The 23,130-nt window shown below is 54.3% G+C and overlaps 1 protein-coding gene across 1 annotated transcript in view; it reads right to left on the bottom strand.

Annotated features, from left to right (window-relative positions):
- The window catches only part of LOC119105587 (rootletin), a 57,257-nt gene that overhangs the window by 24,628 nt on the left and 9,499 nt on the right, over positions 1-23,130 (bottom strand). Inside the window, exon 2 of the mRNA XM_037229048.1 lies at positions 6,545-6,715. Within this exon, the coding sequence (XP_037084943.1) occupies positions 6,545-6,631 (87 nt within the window). The 5' untranslated portion in view covers positions 6,632-6,715. The remainder of the gene's footprint in view (positions 1-6,544; positions 6,716-23,130) is intronic.

Below are 23,130 nucleotides of genomic sequence, written 5' to 3'. Positions count from 1 at the left end.
AGGTGCGGCAACCGCGGGGAAACCAGGTAATGGAGCTGCCTATGATATCACTAGGATAACACGTTCAATGCAGGCTGCACAAGGACGTGATAACACGATGCTTTTAGCCATTGCTCTGTCCAAATTTCGGAATTTTCAAGATTTTTTACATACGCCCCAGGTGTCGGGACGCTATTTCAGTCAACCAGCATATGCGGATGTAGCGTATAATCACAGTCTCTTTTAACCCTACCAAATACACGGGATCACGGAAGACCATGCAAAAATAAGCACGGAAAAGCGGCCAGCCTTCCCCCCCGATACAAATGTTTGGCCTACGTCTGTGTCGGTGTTACCAGCCGCCTCTGCAGGCCAGCTCTGCGAACGGCCGGCACTCTGCCAGGCCCGGGTGCGGACATATCACAGCGCAGGTGCGCCGTGTGCAGCCCCGATGGTGCACCAATCAATGAAGACGTCTCAGAGGCCTTGTGCTCCCAATAACGAAGATGTGTGCTAAAAACCATGTGGATGTATGTGGTTGCCATCACTTCATGACTATATCAGCATAGTGCTGAAATATGCTGATAAATATTGATAAACCGATACACTGATATGCTGGTATACTGAATTTTTGGCACACTAGTCTCGTCGTTATGAACCTAATGTAACAGATATGTCCTTAAATTGGTGTGATGCTGGTCAGCAACGCACCTCACCAAGTACGCAAGCAGGAAATGTGTGCGCTTGGAACTTTGTTACCTGTTTCAAGGAGCTCGTAGGGGGCCGATAAGCAGAACAAATCAACCAAAGCTTCAGAAAAGGTCAGAATTTTGGTCCCTCTTCAGGCTGTTGAAACCTTGGGAAACTTGCTGTAAGAAAACACGTGCATATGTTAAGAAGTCCCAAAACGTTCAAAGGTCTGGAGGGCACGAAACTTATACTATCGAGCCAATCGTAAGTGCAGGCCGGTGGTCAGTCACTTAAATAAATCTGAGAAGGGCTGGCGGCACACTACAACTCTAGCTTAAGATTTGAATTTTTTTTTTACTATGTTTGGGTATTTTGCACACTACGAAAAATTACTCAGGCATTGCCTATTTAATGCAACGGATGGAATGAGAACCAATGACAAAATGGCTGGCAGAAGTGACACTAAATTAGTGCACAATGGCCACCTTCTGCGTTTTGGGAATGTAGTCAGTGGCCAAGCCAAAGAGGAGGGGGGGGGGGGGGGGGCATAGCCATATCCCACTATCTGAATCGATCGCAGCTCTTTCCAAAACGCTATTGGATTAGTCTTTCAATCACGTGATAAGACAAAGCAGACATCTGGGATGAACATCTCATTGGCTACCATAGGTAGAAGTGTCGAACGCTACAGCAGTAAAATATTGACCCGCTTTGCGGATAGACGAGTAAAACTATGTGTCCAATAAGCATTTGTGACGTCTGTAATCGATTCACATTGCATAGACTAGGCCCCAAAACCCTAGCTGCCCCAGTCCCCCATCGCCAATTCAGGTAACCCCAGCCGTGTCGTAAATCCTGACCGCGGCCCTGAACTGTAGTAGCTGCATTACGAGGAACAAGTTGCTCCTGAATCATTGACAAAAACATCGAGGTGAGAGCGAGGCCCTGCATCATCATCAAAACAAAACATTGCAGCAGACAACTCGTACAAGGGAATCCTACAAAATGAGCTGCGCCTCACACACTATTTGCCCATCATGGATTTCATGTGGTTTAATGCTTTTTCTCTAACGCAGCACTTTCTCCTCATCGCTCTTGCAGCTTCGCTGATCGTGGCACCTAGTGCCTGACGCGTGAAGCCTGGATGTTAAAGTTCTGCTTCGTCTTAAACTCACATATTCCCTGTCCCTGAATTTGACCTAATCACAAGCGTCCGCAATCAACAACGTTTATGGCACTTCGACTTCAGTGGTCGTTTTGCACCCTGCCATTCAATGTCATAAGTCATAACCAAGTAATAATACTGTGCCAAATGAGCTATTACCATTCGACCGAAGACCAAGGTATGTCTCGTGACTTGGGGCAGCACGAAAAAGGTCAAAATTACACCAGACGGAACTCGCGATCGAAACATATTTCTCGGATCTCTGTGTACCCAACAATTCATAGCATTGAACAGTTTCCGCGTTGGCGTGGCATCGTGCGTCGCGACGACGGATATATTGGCATGCTATGGCTTCCAAATCGTGGGGTCTATAACATGTGAGAAGTTGAACTAAAGGAACACACACACACACACACACACACACACACACACACACACACACACACACACACACACACACACACACACACACACACACACACACACACACACACACACACACACACACGCACACGCGCACGCACGCACGCACGCACGCACGCACGCACGCACGCACGCACGCGCACGCACGCACGCACGCACGCACGCACGCACGCCAGTAAACTATGGTTGAGTTCCACGCCGCGCAGAACAATCTCAAGCCTATCTCAACCACATCTGCTTGGTGGATTGGCCCAGCAGCCGAGGAAATCCAAGCACCACGCAGCCCTTCCTTACTGTGCCCGTGTATTGGCGACATCTAGCAGCTGAACTTATAGGACTACCTTCGCTGTTCAGCCACATGTGGCGCTGTCATCGCCTGCCGTGTTTCAGCTTCGACCACGGCCCGCCGACGAGTTACCGCAGAAATGCCGTGAAGGGAGCTGGTAATAAGGCCAGGAATATGTAATCAGACCAGTGTCAGCTACGGGCCGTCACCGGAATGGGGAAGACTCTGCCCCAGAATGGCGGCGACATGCACGCGGGAGAACGCAGAGCAAACATGGCCGACCTAGCGCCGGCCGAGGCCGGAACCGGGCGTCACGGCGAGGACCGGCGAGCTCACGGACGCGCCACTGGTTGGGCAGGCTGGATGTCCGTTCATCGGGCCGGCAGACGGGCTGCGCGACCGCCCACCGGGCCGGCAGAAGGGTGGGGAGGACATACACGTTTGACCGCGCCGAAATTTCTGGAGGCTCTTTGGTACAGCGATAGGCACATGTCTCTGCTCAGCGGTAACGATGCGGTCAGGGGCATCGTCACTGACCCACAACGGAATATCTTAATAATCGAAGTGATGTTCTGGTTATAAAAACTTGCATGTGGCAGCAAAGTGAGGTAGCCTAGGTGATGGTGTGCCAAGGCGCGGGGGAAGACCCTTATCGTCATCGAGGACAGGACCCGCCCCGATCTGGGAGACGTCACATGGTCGGGGCACATGATACTGCAGGAGGCCCTCGCCATGACCAGATGAGGTCACCATGCAGTAGGCCAGGAGGCCCCCATCGGAGTAGCGGGGTAAGAGGTGGTCTCTCTCATCAATAGAAACAGGCCCGTGATGACGGAGAGGCCAGTGTCCTTAAATGACATCATCGAAAGGCTTAAGTTCTAATCATATTGCTGCGGCGGTAATCTAAAGATCACTAATACAAACGTGCTGAATGCTTTTGGAAATATATGAAAAGTAGAATTTCACGAATCGCAAAGTCTAAAATGTGTTTCACTTTCTTTCCAAATGCAAATCGAAAAGCTTGGATCGCCTGCGCCTTAAAAGAATGACAGAGGACTTTGCATAAGCTGGAACACTACTAACTCCGCCATCGACAGAGCTGCTGGGAAATGTCTGCAGGCATACTTACGTATTGCATAACCCAACAGTGCCAGACATAGGCAGCAACGCGCCGGGAGACCCTTAAGCTTAAGCGCCCCATTTACGGTGGAAGTCGCCATGAAGTAGAAGCATGTCAGCCATCAGTAACGCCACGCCGTCCCTGTGTTCAGCAAAACGGACGTACGACGACTTGTTATGCAAAAGTGGAATCACTGTGGTGATTCATGTGTGTTGGGTCACTACGCGTTACGGAGATCCTCTTTGCATTGTGGAGGCCCCTTAGCATGGGGAGCGCACGTGACAAAAAAAAACTGTTTTCCCACCTCCGGAAAGGTTCGTGGAGCCGCCATTGCTGCGGCCATGCCGGCCGCTGGAAGCACCTAGTTTTGAGCTGCAGGCAGGGGGCCATTCACTATGAAATGGATGCAAATGACAGGCACGGCTGGGGTGTTCCAAGAAAAATACTTGCACGTGTTCCGCTGGGCTGTTTGTGCGCACTGCCAATATCCCCGTGGTAACTATCAAGATCGCGGCCAAACATTGACAAAGCAGTGGCAACCAATCCACAGTGAAGGGAAGGGAAGGGTACGGTGGTAGGACAGCAACGCAGGTCAATATCATCCAGAATTTCGTGTTCGGTGTTATTTCACTGCTTTGACACCCACTCTCGCCGCGGCTAACGATTCCCGGAAATTACCATGTGACCATGTGTCTCCCCGTAGCAGAAATGAGACTAAGTCCTGTTCGAAACATTCCTTCGCGCATGACTACCTCTGCACACGATTGCCCGTGGACTGCTCTGTGGTGTTCCCACTGCACCCAGTAACACTCTCAGTGCGTGACGTCAGCGCCTCCCGGTGGTGACGTCACTGACCTCCGTCCGCAGCAGAGGCACGCTAGCACCCGACCAACCCGCGGCTCTCAGCGGACCGGCCAGCGCCCATCCCGGCCTCAGTCGTTTCTGCAGACACGTACGACCCAGGCGCCGATGACGTAAGCCCGCGTGTGTCAGTGTGTGTCATTGGGGCTTTACGACGCACTCAGCTGCTGAGGCTATATGGCGTCGCCTACCTCTCACCCTGGCAGGAAGGGCGGGCACCGCGGGGAATCGAACCCCGTACCTCTGGTTTCCCAGACGCGCGGTGGTTAACACAGACGCGTTTAACCACTACACTACAGGCACTCCGACGTAAGCCCGTCGGGCTAACCGAAGCCAGAAGCGTTTGCTATTTGCAGTCACAGGGCGGCTGGCATATCTATAAAAAACCATCACCGCTGAAACGCAGGATTGGCATTTCCACCAGCTGAAACCAGGATGTCACATTTTTTCTACCGGTTGACACCGCCATAAACTGATAGGAAACTTGAAAACATGATATTCCACATTTGATCAATGTCACCAAGCTATAGTCATCATGATTCCAATTTCATCAAACAGCATCCGTTCAAAGTAGTGATCACAACTTGGATGCATTTGTAGTCAACAAGCGAACCAATTAGTTTCTACATATGCGACCCATGCGCGTTGGTCATGGCTTTTGTGGCGCACAACTGCTGCTCGCCGTACACCACACAACTGTGATGTGCTATCTATCAGAGGTATAAAGTACCCAAAAGTTCGTGAAGAAGCGTAACAACATGCACCTTAAGGTTTCAAATATAGTGAAAACATTCAAGTGTGTTTTGGGACAAAGGTACTCGTTGATATCCCACATTTTACACACATAATGTTTAAACCAATACAAACTGATGCAACATTGCTGCATTTGCAATTTCATTTGTGCCGGATGACGCGGCAGTCTTTCTGCCAGCCAGACCTTTTGCTTACTTTGATTTTCTGATGTTAATACCGTATCGGCACCAGAAATGCTGAACCTGCACTCCATGTTTGTTTAGTTATAACATAATTTGGCCTAATTGAGCTTTTGTAAGTTTCTGCCAGTTTAGATGAGACAGTCGTCATGCCTTTATTCCTCGGAGAAAAAACAGGAGAGTGGAGATATAGTTGGGTTGATATTTCGGCAACATGCTTTTATCGAAACAATAGCAGAAGTGAATTCAAAATTGCCTGCCGATGGTTCTACTCGATTTTTGAGGTTTTTTGAAACAGCAACCCACAGTTTTTACAGGACACTAACATTCTGGGGATAAAACAAAGAGCGATTGCCACCCATTATCGTGTTACGGTGCCTATATACGAATTAGAACACGCGAATATATGTGAGCCTGCAAACACGTATATTCGTGCACACGAATGAGCAGTAGAATACACGAATATGCGTGAACATGCACGTGTACACGAATACACGTGTTTGCGTGTACCCGTATATTCGCGTACTCGAATTCTTAGATACGCACTGTATCGTAGTAATGGCTGGCAATCGCTCTTTGTTTAATCCCATGAATGGTATCCTGTAAAAAGTGTAGCTTGCTGTTTCAAAGCAAATACAAAAAAAAAACTGAAAAATCGAGTAGGATTATGGGCAAGCAATGTCTAATCCAGTTCTGCTAATGTTTCGATAGAGGCATGTTGCCCAAATCAATCAACCCAACTATTCTCCCCGTTCTCCTGTTTTTTTCTCCGGGGAATAAGGCTATTGCTACTGTCTTATCTATGCGAATAACGTTCCTCGCTAACGCACTGAACAGCTTACGTAGTTTCTGCCAGCTTTTTCAACAGCACTTTTTGTTAACAGGGTTTAACCGATAAAACCAGCTAGCAAAACCTGTTACAGCCGTTTCAGCCAACTCTGCTGACACCACATCAACTTACCTACTCGTTGTCCATTAAACACGTCCATAACCAAGTAGGAAACACATGCCACAGGCCCTCAATAAAAAGCGTAGCCTCGCACAGCCAGCCGGTTACAATGTCTCCCGCAGTGTCGCACTCGACTGACCTGTGGCCGGTGCGTGAGCCTCTGCGAGCGAAGCAGGAGCTTGACCCGGCGGAGGAGGAGGCGCAGCAGACGGGCGCCGCCGGCCATACACCGGCGGGCCGACGGTCACGGGATAGCGGCCGGCAGACGCGGCTCAGCGGTTGGTGGCGACCCACGCAGACGATGACGGGGCTGGGGGAGGGGGGGGGGGGGGGGGGCGAGCGGCAGCGTCAGGGAGACACAGTGGCGGACAGGGAGACACGGCTGGAGCGAAGACACAGCAGCGGGCAGGGACACATGGCCGGAGAGGAGGCACAGCAGCGGACCGGGAGACACGGCTGGAGCGAAGACACAGCAGCGGACAGGGAGACACGGCTGGAGCGAAGACACAGCGGCGGACAGGGAGACATGGCCGGAGAGAAGACACAGCAGCGGACAGGGAGACACGGTCAAAGCGGAGACACGGCAGCGGACAGGGAGACACGGCTGGAGCGAAGACACGGCGGCGGACAGGGAGACAAGGCCGGAGCGGAGATAGACACGGCTGGAGTGGAGACACAGCGGACAGGAAGACACGGCCGGAGCAGAGGCGAGTTGCAGGCCAGCCCGCTCGGCGGACGCGGTGGGGGACGCGATGACGCACTGCGTTGGCCACCTGGAACGCTGCACTGTAGAGGGTTTAGGTCGGAACTGTGGGCGGTGTGGTCAATAACTGGACGTATTTGAGGGGAATTCATAAGCTGAAGACCTGCCAGAAGATCGCGGCAAAGAGTGCCGTTCTCAAGCCGGAATGCCAGACAGAAAGCGGCAAGGAGGAACATGCTAAAGGTGGGGTACAGGGAACGCACTCCGCCGCGTCCTATGGCGCGCACAGCAGAGCCGGCAGTGGTTTCGTGAGATCGTCGGTAGTCAGCCCGCAGTTACTAGGCCAGGGCGGAGTGGGCCGCGTTACTAATTCAGAGCTCGGAGCGAGCAGCCGCGCAGACCGGCACCGATATCAATGAACCTGCTCCTCGACCGGAGCCGACGCCGCCGAGACCGGCCGGCACTTGTACTCCGCAGAGTGAACACCACGCCCACGTCCCCAGTGATGTAGTCGGGGGAGTGGACACCACGTCCGCGTCCCTAGTGATGTAGTCGGGAGAGCGGATACCACGACCCACGTCCCCAGTGATGTAGTCAGGGGAGTGGACACCACGTGCGCGTCCCTAGTGATGTAGTCGGGAGTTGGATACCACGCCCACGTCCCCAGTGATGTAGTCGGGAGAGTGGACACCACGACCACGTCCACAGTGATGTAGTCGGGAGAGTAGACAACACGACCACGTACCCAGTGATGTAGTCGGGAGAGTGGACACCACGACCACGTCCCCAGTGATGTAGTCGGGAGAGTGGATACCACGCCCACGTCCCCAGTGATGTAGTCGGAAGAGTGGACACCACGCCCACGTCCCCAGTGATGTAGTCGGGAGAGTGGATATCACGCCCACGTCCCCAGTGATGTAGTCGGGAGAGTGGATATCACGCCCACGTCCCCAGTGATGTAGTCGGGAGAGTGGACACCACGACCACGTCCCCAGTGATGTAGTCGGGGGAGTGGACGCCACGCCCACGTGCCCAGTGATGCAGTCGGGAGAGTGGACACCACGACCACGTCCCCAGTGATGTAGTCGGGAGAGCGGATACCACGACCACGTACCCAGTGATGTAGTCGGGAGAGTGGATACCACGCCCACGTCCCCAGTGATGTAGTCGGAAGAGTGGACACCACGCCCACGTCCCCAGTGATGTAGTCGGGAGAGTGGATATCACGCCCACGTCCCCAGTGATGTAGTCGGGAGAGTGGATATCACGCCCACGTCCCCAGTGATGTAGTCGGGAGAGTGGACACCACGACCACGTCCCCAGTGATGTAGTCGGGGGAGTGGACGCCACGCCCACGTACCCAGTGATGTAGTCGGAAGAGTGGATATCACGCCCACGTCCCCAGTGATGTAGTCGGAGGAGTGGACACCACGCCCACGTCCCCAGTGATGTAGTCGGAGGAGTGGACACCACGCCCACGTCCCCAGTGATGTAGTCGGGGGAGTGGACACCACGCCCACGTCCCCAGTGATGTAGTCGGGAGGGTGGACACCACGACCACGTCCCCAGTGATGCAGTCGGGAGAGTACACACCACGACCACGTCCCCAGTGATGCAGTCGGGAGAGTGGAAACCACGACCACGTCCCCAGTGATGTAGTCGGGAGAGTGGACACCACGACCACGTCCCCAGTGATGTAGTCGGGGGAGTGGGTATCACGCCCACGTCCCCAGTGATGTAGTCGGGAGAGTGGATATCACGCCCACGTCCCCAGTGATGTAGTCGGGAGAGTGGATACCACGCCCACGTCCCCAGTAATGCATCAGTGCTGGAACACCCACAATGGGGGATCGCTCAGTCATAAGGGTATTCATGTCAACAGCCTTTACAATATGGACCTCACTGCAGACAGATGCCATTTTGCAGCAGGATGTTGCGCCGTTTTTGTCGTCACAGCAATGTTCGAATAACCTACACAATTTTTGATAATGTCAATAGTTTATTAGCTACATTTTTCTTAGGCTTGGCTAGGCTTGATAGTGGTAGTGTACCATCCAATTTATATGCGCATAGCTTTTTCGTGCACAGATAGCAGCAATGCATTTGTCTTGTTATCCACCATTTTTTGCACAGCTCGGTGGAATCTCTAATTTGATCATGCTGCTCAAATGCGTACGTATCCGCCAACATAAATCGTGTGAGTTGTTAGCGTAACGCTCGATAAAACACGAGTTGGTCCGCGAAACGCCTTAAGGCAAAACAAAGTTAGCATCTACGAAAAAAAATACAAGTTACGATTCTGGAAGGCCAGGAATGTTATTATCGTGTCAAATCACTTGAGATCAATCTATTCTACTCTGATGAACAGTCGCATAAGTCACCATTAAAGCCGGCACCAACTGGCATGTACCCTAGCACGTAGAAGTGCCGGTAATTGGGGCGTACAGGTCCACATCGCCCTCGCCTGCGTGCGTGGGCGTCAGTGAGTTGACCAGCACGGCAGCCAGCAATTTGCCCGGGCCTGCCCACCGGCCATAACGCCCGTCCAGCCCCACTTTGGCAGCCTCGTTGCCGGGCCGGGGCGGCCGCGGCCCTGGCGCCGGCCATTCGGGTCCGGCCCGACCACTCCACAGCCGGCTCGATCACGACAGCCGCAAGGCGTGGCCGGCCGTAAGGCCCGTCGCGTCGGCAGCCGCTGCCGCGCCGACACGGTGCGACGGGCAGCGTGCCGTCGGCGCGCGTCCGATCGGCCCGATGGCGCGCCGATGACACGACTAACAAGGGCGGACAAATGTGACCAGGTGGGAGCGGCGCACGCGCTCGGACTGAGACGCTGTCGCCGGTCGGCACTCGGCATTATGACGGGCCGGGACCGGGCAGGACCGAGCGGCACGAAAGCTGGCCGCACGGTTGGCTGCGATGACGGAAGAGAGAAGTGAACTGAGCGGGCTAGAGACCGTTGCGACGTTGCTTGGAAGAGTCGCTGAAGTCACGTGCTGATTTAACAGATACGTCTTTTTATCGACAAAATAACGCAAAGCAAATGCCACCCCGTAAGGCAGCCCACGAAACTAATATGAAAAATTCAGGCGTATCTTCAAAAAAGCGGCAATAGCCTATGATGCCAATGTTTTTGGAAATTGGTTTGTGGCACTTGAAGCTTCATAGTCATAGGTAACAACGAAATACTTGAATCTCCAACTTAACGTAAAGGAAAAGGAAGGGCGCTCAACTGGTCATAATAATTTAGTGTCTATTAATTGCGGATTATCGTCGATGGCTTTCCTCAACGCACTGGAACATTATTACATTGCAGGTACCGTGAACTCAAAACGCGAACACTCAAGTACTTTTCCTTGCATTCCATCACATGACATTTGTGTCAGACGATCAAAATGTAATCACGGCCCAGGGCGTACATCGCACAACTAATCCATCCAATACTCGTGGTTCCCGGACCCAGGTGCATGGAGCGCTAAGGGCCACGAACACTTTCGCTAGTTCTTTAGAGTGGCACTCTAGCTGACGATACCGCCCACCTACTACCAAGTGAACCCGCGGCACCAGTACAGAGAGTGTGGCTAAAACACGAATGCAGGTGTCAAACAACGCTAGGTTATGTCGTCGTCGGAATAGGCATGGCGTCATTAGCACTGCATCTCTGGCATCACTTTAAACGGAGCACGTGGAGAAGGGCTTATGATAGGGCAGTGATCACAAACAAATGGTAAACAGCTGCATGAGACACGCAAACCACGTGCAGTAGTGTTCCACTCAGTTCACCAGGATACCGCACAATAAACGCGGTCGACTAGTACAGGCAAGTGCCAAAAAAACAACATCCAAAGCTCGTCATCTTTCAGCGTAATCGTAAAAAAAAATGTCTGTGGACGGCGGCACAGGCCGGGCGTCCTCTGCCACGCTCGTACCTGCCGCTGGGTCGGAGCTACAGGCGTCGCCGTGGGCGGCGGTGCGGCCCCGACCTGTGACCCGGCAGGGGTGAGGAGCCGACTTACCTGGGGGGCGCGGTCGGCGGGCACACGTGGCGGGAGCCAGGGGCCGACTGGGCCGCCGCGGCCGCCCGGCAACGTACCACCGCCGCTCACGCACGTCAATAACGGAGCCGGGCGACGGACGGCCGTCACCAGCGGCGCGCCCAGGGGCCCGCACCTGCGGGGCACCCGGCCACCGGCGACCGACCCCGAGCGGAGCGGGAAACAGGGGTTCCACGCACGGACAACCCGATGATGACGCGTTCATGGATAATCATGCAATGTGTTTAAGTGGCACGAGTGCCTGCATTCTCAGTTCGTCCCATGCGGATGCCGAGAACGCCTTTGCAAGCCGTATTAATTCGCACTACTCGCTCCGTGCGATTCGATGGGTAATGACTATCGAACACAGCCGTCGCATTTGCCCAGCCATTAAATTACCCGCAACTGCTCGTAAGAGTAATAGACAAGCGGCGGTAGGTAACTGGTGTCGACATGTACCGAGCCGCTCAATCCACCCCACAAACATCGAACATCACGGGACATATAGGTTTGGCCCTAGTAGAAAAACTTCAAGTACAGCATGGTTAAACTATCATAACCTTGAAGGCTGCGCGTCCAAAAAAATAAAAATCGTGTACAGACCAGAATATGACACCGTCCCAAAATACCACACGGATCTACAAATCGCCGGCGTCTATCCCGATATTTCAAGGCCGATGTCACAGCAACAGCGTACTCGCACACCACTAACGACAACCCCCCAGCGCAGGGGAGGGAGCCATCAGCCCAGCAGAAGTGGCGCTCCGCCCCGGCGTGCCGTTCCGCACGCGGCGCGGCTCGTTAGGTGCGCCAGGCCGGGCCGCCCAGCAGCGGTCCGTCGGACGGCGGCGGCTGGCCACGCCCCTGGCGCCGGGAAGGGGAACTGAGGTGTTTGATGTCGGTCCGACGGTCGCAATACGCGGAACTCCGAGCTCAGCCAACTGGGTCGGATGCGTTCGCGCAACTTAAAGCCATTAGTCTCCATCGAGCTGGCGGGGGCGAATCTGCCCGGATGCGTGACAGCAATCTGACCGAGGTCTGTCCACCGCACGACACCACTCTGGCTGTGAGCTGTCCACCGCACGGCACCGTCCTGACAGGTCTCTCCAAGGCTCGACAACAATCCAGACAAGATCTAATCACCGCTCGACACCGATCCAGACAAGATCTAACCGCCATAGGACACCACTCGCCACTAACGGGGAAACAAATCCATCACCACTGCACCGGACGCCGTTCCCGCAAACATTATTCACCCACCATACCCCACTTCGACAAAGCGCATCGCTCCGTTAATTCAAGTACCCTGTCAAACTGTGTGTTCTGTTCATTTCCGTGCTCTGTTAATCCAAGCCTGTTGCCAACCCCAGTGCAATGTGAAACCAGGTGCGCATTGGATCAAGTGTCGATTATGTATAGCAGTGCGGCCCGCCGGACCCACGTGCCGTGTCCAGCGCTGCACGCGCCGCTGTCCTCGTCCGGCCGGCGTCAGCGCCGGTCCCATCGCGAGCGCGGGGCCGCCGTCGGTCGCTGACAACTTCGGTCATCGCCCCATCGTCGGGCAGCGCTCGTGCCAGCTAGCCATGAGGCCGTCGCCGCATCCCGCCGTGCGCGCCACAACGCCGCCGATCCTTATCGATTGCCGATACTGGACGGGCTAGGACATTGCGAAATTCTGGTGCGGGATTGGTTTGGCGGCCGATTACGCGCCCGACGACTAAGTGACCACCACCGACCGTCCACAGAGTGCAAATTATGAACAGCGAGCAGCACGAACGGCGCCATCATCTCATTATGTCGCATGATGACCTGGAATCCACCATTAGCTTGTATGCGCCAACGGCGAATGGAACCCATCTTTTTGATGGTTGAAATTCACTACCAACAGAAAACCGCCACTGCAGCATAAGAGAATCCATAGCGTGGACGCTCAGTCACTAGCGGTCGACAAGTTGTGTGCGCCATAATTCAGAACAAAGTCATCTGGGAACTAGCGATTTTTCACGTGACTACCGAAGTTTCAAACGTGGCAACTAGCAATTCCTCAGGTGACTAACGAAATTTCAAGTGGTTTATGTGACGTCTGCAGGCTATGACTGAGTACAAACACGACATGACGTTTTACATAAGAACAACGTCATATGATGTCAGATATTTTGTTTTGTATTTCTACATTGCTGTAGAAATTTTTAAAAACAAAAAGTCGCAAATGTTTGGCGTAATTCGCATATTTTTGGCGCACCTAGTGCCATAGTAATATATTTGTGGCGTGCACCTGTAATGTTATGCTTCTAACGGAAAAGGCTATTTTTACCAAGTTATTTACCCTTGTTCGCGCACACCAACGACCACCAGCAGACTAATAAGCTAGTCAGTAATTAGAAACGGTGCAGCCGGAGTTACTAATTGCCCACCTACATTACGGCCTCCGTTTCTCGAGACACGCTAGCCTCGCATAAAATAAAGTTAAGAGGCACTTACACAGTCATGGACCCAAAGCCCCATCGCCGGATATCCAAGCCCTTTTGTCCGGCCATCCCAGGATCATAACACCAGGCAGGTCAAATAAAGCGCCGAAACTTCAAGGCATTTACCATACAAAGCAGTCATTTCCATTTGTTCTGGATGTGACACGGTCCAAAAAAGCTGACCGGAATTCATCACAGTGTTAAGCCGAGTCATAGATGAGGCCATAACAGCCCTACAGCTGCTTGGCTTGTCTTGATTCCCGTCGGAGTCTGGCCTCTTTTGAATATTGACAAACTAAGTCACTGTATTCGGGGTCACATCACGGCTGGACCACACCACACACGACGGAGAACTGCCGCACACAACGCCGACAGGGAGACTCTCTCTACGCGCCCCGAGCAGCACCTCTTATACTCCTTTCGAGCCCACCCGCAACACGATCGGCGTGTGACTCCCCGGCACCACCGCGTCCCACCCCACCGCGTCCACGGGCTAACGCATCACCCCTGAGCCGTGACCGTTTCCCTACGTTAACACTGTCCTGGGGCGTGATCTATCGCCACATATGGTCCACCGCTACAGTCATCTAAAAGAATTGTAAAGCTATGAATGCTCGACTTGCTGTGACGATGTACACAAACATTTTTTCATATCTAAAATTATACTTGCGTTATATGGGTTTCAACAGCAAATAACACCATTTCTTGAGTTGTATCGTTGCATGCATGACACATCCATGTGCACGCTTCGCTGTTACCATACATTTACATGTGCGTGTATACTTTTGCCCTTATTAAGTCATGCAAGATCTGAAATTTTGAACAGGCCCAGGATTTGATGAAATTTATTATTTCAACACTGATATCGACATAACTGCCTAAAATCCTCTGGAGAATACGATGGTTGCATTCACACAATGCTCTGAGGATGCGATCACAAGCATTAGCATGATGTAAGTAATAGTGATGGCAGTTCCATGTAATGGAAAGCATCACATATGCACCAAAACTATGATCACAGAAATTACGATAGATGGCGTGCTGGTGCGAATTACGTCAGCAACGAACATGGTTAAAGTGGGCAAAAAATCCGTCGTAGGAAGAAATAGCTTGCAATAATGCACGACGACTGCATAGCAGTAAATGCCATGACGTTTACGGCCTGTGCATCTCAGAGTACCTCACAAGAAATACATGCAAACTAACAAGGCTATTCAACTATTCATGACCCCGACAGCATTAAAATGCATACTGGCAGAAGCGGACCAGTGCCTGAAGTACAGGATGTCACGAACACGAATGTTGGTAGTGCGGCAATATGGATTTGCCACTGCTAAAAAACTACGGGAACTTAAATGAAATTCGAACTCTACAGAAATGTGGCACCAGCCACTTCAATGCGTTGGGTAGCCAACAGCCAGTCATCGTAATCTGATAGTTGCTATTCCCACCGGTAGATGGCAGAACAGGCCAAGGCCTGAAATGATGCTGTGACGCAAAACTGATCACTCGGAAGTGAAGGCCGGTTCGGCGACAAGAACGTAAGCGCCAAATGACACGTGCCAAAATCATTCGCCCCTCTCGTAAGTTGTCAAGATTCACCACTTCCCGGTTATAAAGACGCAGGGGGCCATTCCATAGCTTGACGTTTACGCGCTCGGATCTTGCGCACGTCATCAGTGGGAACACTAGATGTTTCCCCGCCCTCTCTGGCCGTACTGCAGCAGCAAACGTCGATTGGGTCTCAGCACACGATTTTTTATTGCTCTTTAATTAGGCGAGCATTCCCTTGCACAATGGCTTATGATGATTTCACTTCCAAAAGAAAACAAAAAAACAACAACATTGGTTGGCACGTAATGGTAGATTACGCTGACTCCCAATCAGGGGCGCAGACAGAATATCCTCAAGGGAGGGGCCACCAACTCGGTAGGTATGCATCAGCCATGTTTTAACTTCCTTTCGGGGCCCCTCCATGTGCCCCCAACCCCCAACAGTTTGATAAATGGCACTGCCACTGGTATAACATTTTATCCCGTTTGTAGCCACCCAGCGGCTTGGTGACACTTATGTCAGATTTCGAACCATGGGTTTTCGTATTTTGCCTTGCATGACCCACCGCATCTGGGAAATGATCGAATCTGACTGAATTCCTCGCAATCAACAATCCGTTTCATCGCGACCGTCAAATACATGCGTGCGCTGCCTTACATCGATACCGGCAACAAAACATACAATCATGCCTATTTTTGTGAGGACGTGAGTACAATTGTCAAACCACGTCAAATACTAATGCCGAACCTCATACGGAAAATAGACCGCGGATGAGGGGTGTAGGAGCCTCACCGACCTCGAGCCCGAGGGTGGTGTAGGAATCTCACCGGTCTCGAGGGTACAACGGAGCGGTGCTGGAACCTCACCAGCCTGGAGGGTGCGGCGGAGTAGTATGTGGGGACCCAACCGGTCTTGAGAGCGCGGCCAAGTGGTGTCGCAACCTCATCGGCGTCGAGGATGTGGCGGAGTAACGTTGAAACCTCACCGGCCCCGAGGGCGCCGCCGAGTGGTGTAGGGACCTAACTAACCGCGATGCAGGGGTGTAGTTTTCAAAATGAGTCGCACGGCTGATTAGTGAAAAATAACACAGCCTGCCCCCAAACATATTATACAGAAACAAACGGGTTTCTTCCCAGATTTGACCCGCTCCTCCCAAAGTGTAGGGGGACCGGAGCCTTCCCTAACTGGATGGCGAACCGCACCCCTGCTGCGATGACGTAACGGGATCGTTGAAGATTGCTCCCAGTTACCTCTACTAACCACGCAAATTTCGCCCAAACCTTCGCCAATCATGAAAACAATACACGGCAGTGCTAACCGCCGCATCTTTATCTCGCATCCGCCCAGCGTCATATCAGGACATCTCATTTAGGGTCAAATACTACTTTGCCTTTGCAATCAAACAGGGACACATGCAAGACTACACAGTGACGAAGAGCCACGACACCCAACTGTTCACGGAAAACCTCATTTAGTGCGTCGCAGTCCCTTCTGACAAATGGTGATATCTATCACATGTTTCAATCAGTTACTTTTTAACATGTGCATCTCGATTTTCACTGCAGAGACTTATTTGCGTGCATCTCATACCTGTAATAACTTAACACTGGGATGCGCTGCATGCGTCCCTCTCTCCATGAGAAAAATTGCTCGGCAATTCTTCGCTGTAAATCGCCCATAGCATGGTCGCATCCTCATGCCAGACGTTCGACGTTTAAAACGACAGTTCCTCCTTCAAATGTGCTAAAATGGCTGGTGCAAGGACAAGCACAAACCCCTCACACCAATCAATAGATGATGATGACATTACATTAGTGGATGCGTTCCACGAACCTTGCGTTGACATGCTTTTCGCCAATGTGCAGTCATACACCGCGTCACAAGTGTGTAAATGGCAACACGAGGATAGCGTGCACATTTTGTAGCGGTGGACCATGCCCGGGACCGTGTGTCAGCATGTAAGCCGAGTGGGGCGATGACTCATGTCTGAGTGAGGGGAGCAATTACGGCTCGGGGCAGTGCGTCACGGTGGCGCCGGCCAGTCGCTCGCAGATCGTGTTGCGGGGATGAGCCTTGGAAGGAGTACAAGAGGTGCTGCTCGGTCGCGTGGGGTGGGTCTCTCCCTGTCGGCGTCGTGTGCGGTAGGTCACCGCGGCGCGTGAGACAGTCCGACCGATAATTCTTTTCATCATCGAATACAAGCTATTTCGGCCAGAATGCCCGAGACCCCGGCAGCAGGCTGCAGGCGGTGTGACGACGTTCATCACGGCTGGTGGCGCAGCGACACCAGCGTCAGCCAGCGGGAGTGCCAGCAGGAGCAGGACCGTCACGCGGGATGGAGGCAGGCCGTTTGACGCCCGGCTCATCCCGGAGTACGATGGATCGTCGGACGTCGTGGAGTGGTTCACGCGCGCAGCGGTGCTGTGCAGGCATCGCGGCGTGGACCTGACCGGCGTCCTGCCAGCTCGGCCCACGGGAGGCGCCTTCGCTGTCTGGTTGCAGATGCCAGAGGCATCGCGGGACTCTGCGGACGCCGTGCGCGACGCGTTGTGCGACGCGTTCGCCATGGACCGCTTCGCGGCCTACGATGCGTTTGCGAGCCGCCGTCTGCAGCCTAGTAAGTCCACGGACGTGTACCTTGCAGACCTGCGCCGGCTCGCCACCCTCTTCGGCGGAGTGCCTGACAGCGCACTCGTCTGCGCATTCGTCTCCGGCTTGCTAGACGAGATCCGCAAGACGATCCGGGCCGGCACCCGCGCCGAGGAGCTGGACCTAGCGAGCGTTCTCGCACGGGCACGAGCCGCGCTCAGCGATGAACGCGTCGCTGTGGCAGCGGCCGTGGCGCATGCAGAGGCGCCTCCATGAGCCCCGACGACGCGCTTGGCGAGACGCCCACTGCGACGCTGCTGGACGTGCGGTGAGTCGGGCCACATCGCCGTCGCCTGTCCACAGCGCCGGTCGGGAAACGAATCGGGGGGACGCCGCGTCAGCGCGAGCGTCGTCTCCCCGCCATTAAGGGGCGCACTGCCCATCACCCGGCTGGAGGTGAACGAGCGGATGGTCAGCGTGCTGGTGGACACGGGCTGTAAGGACACGCTCATGTACACTGGCCGCTGCGAACAATGGACACCGCGGGCGGTGAAAATGGCCACGATTAACGGCCAAGAACTCAGATGCTGCGGGGCCGGCAGCATAGTGGTTAACACCAAGGACCGTCGGGTGACGCTCGAGGTCCTGGTAGTGCCGGACCGACCGCTGGGTGTTGACGTCGTGCTCGGCATGAGTGGCATCACTGCCCTGGGAGGCATCAGCGTGCGGACGCCGACAGACGTGCGGTTCTGTGCGGCGGCAGCTGTGACCCAGCGAGGCCTGGAGGTGGACGCAGTCGACTTAACGGCGAGGTTTAGCGGCGAGCAGCAAGCGTGGACGGTCGCCTGGAAGTGGACCGACGGCACGAGGTCCGGAATGTCTACGCAACGTGGTAGTCGAGTATCCTGTGCCCGCGGACGCGCGGCAGGCGTACGACGCGGAGATCGACTGGGTCGACATGGATCAGCAATGGCTGGCTGATGCTGTACGACAAACAGGTGGATGGACCGCCGCGCGGTCTGGTGCCGCTGATGGCGGTACGGCAGTACATATCGGGATAAGGTGAGACCTGTCCTGGACTATCGCGAGCTCAACAGCTTCGTGACGGCCCACATGGTGGACGCGGACGTCTGCGCCGACCAGCTCCGAAAGTGGCGGCGACATGGGACACGCGTCGCTGTGGTGGACCTGCGCAAGGCGTACCTGCAAGCTGCGCCTGGAACGCTAGCGCTACTGCCCGACACGACTGGGCTTTGGGCTCAACGTCGACCCGCTCATCATGAAGGCTGTCGTTCGTGCAGTGCTGGCGGAGGACGCCGACATGCAGCGCGCCGTGCTCCCATGCGTGGACGACCTGCTGGTCGACGAGGACATCGTGAGCGCAGATCGCGTGGTGCGTCACTTCGCTCGCTTCGGCCTGACCTGCAAAGCGCTGGAGCGTGTAGCGGACGGCGCGCGCCTGCTCGGCCTGCGCGTGCAGCTGGTGGATAGGAAACTGCACTGGTCGCGCGACAATGGCGTCGCTGCACCACCGGAGCAGGTCACGCGGCGCGCTGTGTTCGCATGGTGCGGCCGGCTGGTGGCTCATCTGCCCGTCAGCGGCTGGCTTTGCCCTGCTGTCGCTTGGTTGAAGCGCAGGGTGAATGCCGTCACGCACGGATGGGATGACGCCACCACGGACGTGGCACTCCTCTCCCAGATGTCTCAGACCGCAGATAGACTGGGGACAAACGACCCGGCCCGCGGCGCGTGGCGCCTGACAGGTGAAAAGGTCATCGTTTGGACGGACGCCAGCGCCATTGCTGCAGGTGTGGTTATCGAGAGCCCAGACGACGGTGTGGTCGAGGATGCCTGCTGGCTGCGCCCTGAAACCGCGATGTCAACACACATCAACATGGCGGAGCTGGATGCGGCGGTGCGCGGGATCAACCTGGCCATCGCCTGGGGGATGAAGACCATCGACCTCCGCACTGACTCCGCAACGGTCCATCGGTGGATTGACGACGCGCTGAGTGGCCGCGCGCGCCTCCGCACCAGGGCTCATGGCGAAATACTGATTCGACGGCGCACTGACGTCATCCGGCAGTTGGTGGATGAGCTGAGTCTGACGCTGACAGTCGCTCTGGTGCGGTCGGATGAAAACCTAGCGGATACTCTGACCCGTGTCCCGAGGGAATGACTGCGCGGGACTCAGGCAGACGACGGTGTGCCAGCTAGGATCCTGGCACGCACCGGGGGTGCAGGTGCCGTGGGACGTGACAAGAACATGCGCATCGGCTCCAGGGCGGCAGCTGTCGCGGTACATGATGGTGCTGACGCGGCGAAGGGCGGCGATAGCACGGACAGCGAGGCGCGGGTCATGGCTGCACATGAGAATGCCGGCCATCCAGGAATCCGCCAGACACTGTACTTCGTGAGGCGCGACGTAGCGCGGAAGGCGTCGCGAGCCGCCGTACGATCGGTTGTGGGTCGGTGCGATGTGGGTCGGTGCGGTTGTGTGTCGGTGCGATCCATCGACCCAGCGCCAACGCGGTGGCAGCATGGCTCGCTGCGCGTCCCCAACACATGAACACGTCTCGTGGTAGACGTGACCCACTACCAAGATGGATCGTATCTGTCCCTGATTGACTGCGGCCCGTCCCGGTACAGCCTGTGGCGGCAGCTGCGCTGTGCCGATGCAACGGAAGTCGTTAAACATCTAGAGGCGATCTTCTACGAGCGCGGCGCGCCGGCGGAAATTCTGGCGGACAACGACGCGGTCTTCCGTGGCCGTCAGATGGCCGCTTTGGCGTTAAAGTGTGACACAGCCCTCCGCTTCCGGGCGGTCCACGAGCCAGGGGGCAACGGCATCGTGGAGCGCAGTCATCGCACGATAAAAGTGATCGCTGCGCGACGACGTTGCGCCTTTGCAGAGGCCGTGCACCTGTACAACATCACCCCGCGTTCCGGCCACTCTGCCGCGGACGCACCGGCCGCTGGCACTTACCAGTACCAGATGCGAGACTGCGGGCAGCCCAGCCAGCGTGACCCGGCCGATGACTCGCAGCGGTCACCAAAGGCGCCAGACGAGGCGCGGCAACGGCTCGGCAACTCCACGTTCCGAGTTGGTGACCTCGTCTGGATGCGCCGCCGTGATAAGCGATGTACGGCAACATCCCGTCAGGGCGTCGTCACGCGGATCGTGTCATCGCAAGTGGCCGAGGTGGATGGCGTACCGTGGCACGTGCGGGATCTGCGGCCTCGGTACAGCGATGCATCGCGATGTGACGCCAGTGACAAGGAGGACGACGGACCCTATACCTGGCCGCGGGCCCGTCACACCAGGAGGCCTCTGGCGCAGTCGCTGACAACCCGGACAACGCGGAGCACGCACCGACGGCGACTGGGACGGAACCGGTGGGCATCCTGGCCTGTCCTGAGCAGCCGGCGGAAGAAGTTGCGACGATGCCGCTACGACGCAGCCAGCGTGTGCGCCAACAACCGAGCCAACTTTATGGTGTGTCGAGTGATTGGATATTATGAAACGTTGGTGTGAGTGTATGATCTTTGAAGATCAAGGGTGGGTGTAGCGGTGGACCATGCTTCGGGACCGCGTGTCGCGTGTCAGCATGTAAGGCGAGTGGGGCGATGACTCATGTCTGAGTGAGGGGAACAATCACGGCTCGGGGCAGTGTGTCACGGTGGCGCCGGCCAGTCGCTCGCAGATCGTGTTGCGAGGATGAGCTTTGGAAGGAGTACAAGAGGTGCTGCTCGGGCGCGTGGGGTGGGTCTCTCCCTGTCGGCGTCGTGTGTGGCAGTTCACCGCTGCGTGCGAGGCAGCCCGACCGGTAATTCTTTTCATCATCGAATACACGTTTGCTATAACAAAATTATTCGTTTTCAGCCAAAAATATTTTAGGAATCAGCAAAAACATTCATTTTCAATACCAAATGAGTGTATGGATGCGGCTGGCCGGGGCTAGCGGCGGGTTCGGATCAGCAGCGATGCCCAGCTGGCATCTAGCGACACCTTGCAACCGTTCCCTGATGGGCCAGGCCTGAATTGTCCTTTTGTGTTTTATCAAATCCGAACGAAAGCTGAAAACCAACTGAAATGTAGTTGCGATTTTGATACTCCTGCTGGACAGCAGTATCCACTATAGTTTGCAAGTTTGCAAGTGCATTACGAGTACAAACGTAAGCGTGCCTAGATGCTGGCAATGCTCCGTTTACGACCCTGTCTCTGATTTTCAACGGGAAAATTATTATTAGAGTAACTGGTGGTGGAAGCAAATCAAGATTGAAACGACCGCCCTATCTCAAACCAACCAAGTGGGCCACTGGACACAATGTCTTAGTTGCACGCATAGTGCGGCACTTGACCCGTCTTTTTTCAAATTTTTGCATCCTGTATCTGAGCATGCAGGCGTGCAACTTTAAGTACTTTCGAGGGGGCCTGAGCCCCCAGTGCTGACTTGAGCCCCTTCCCCAGTACAGTTGGGCAGAGGGAATACTGGACCAAATGAATACAGGGTAATCGTTTTAACCATCGGTGTAATTGTAATAACTATTGATAGTAGGTACATAAACACATAACTATCAGCGTCACTTTAATTTGGTACCAAATAGTATACTGCGGGTGCCTTATGTCTTTGTCATGTCATGCTAATTGTTTCATATATTTACCCTGTCTGCAGATATGTGAAAAGCGTTGCAAACGTTAAGCCTGGATCAGAAAAAAATCACTGAATGCACCACATGGCAGCTTTTAAAAGTGCAGGGTGCCATGTGTAAAAGGTGAACACATGTTTTTCCCAAAAAGTTGCTAGTGTCTTTGTTGCATAGTTGTGGCTGTGATAGTCATACAACACGATCAGCGTCAGTGGTGGTCATCGGTGATCCCTTACTAGGATTTACTAAGATGTTTTTTTCCGTAAGTTGTTGAAGGGAGTGTTCCACATTTGCGTGGGGTTTTGAGCTGAAATAGTTATCTTGAAGACCTTTCGGTGCTGCTCACATCCCCGCCCTTCTGAAGACCTAAATACCTCTAAAATCTAAATATCACGCCCGCGAAAATGGGGAGAATATTTCGGGGAAAATATTTCGGTCACCTTGGCATTCATGACGTCAGAAATATGTCATTCAGATGCTGCCATTCCGTAATACATCCGGCCATCAAGACAAAAACAACAACAAAACAACCATAGTTATCGAGGCTTGCGTATCTGATGCTAGTGAGCACGATTTCCAGATATAACGGACGTCAACTGGCTCTCAATCAATGATGTACAAGGTACGGTAACCTAGTCAAACCATGACACCGTGAAAAGCGTATTCACTCAACAGAGAATTGTTCTGTCTATAGCGGCCTTTTCCACTTAAAAAGCATACCAATAGT

The sequence above is a fragment of the Pollicipes pollicipes genome, unplaced genomic scaffold (assembly GCF_011947565.3).
Source record: "Pollicipes pollicipes isolate AB1234 unplaced genomic scaffold, Ppol_2.1 Scaffold_6138;HRSCAF=7277_pilon_pilon_pilon, whole genome shotgun sequence".
Taxonomy (NCBI): Eukaryota; Metazoa; Arthropoda; class Thecostraca; order Pollicipedomorpha; family Pollicipedidae; genus Pollicipes; species Pollicipes pollicipes.
The sequence above is the reverse complement of the archived record's forward strand: the minus strand, read 5'-3'. Positions and strand labels throughout refer to the sequence as shown.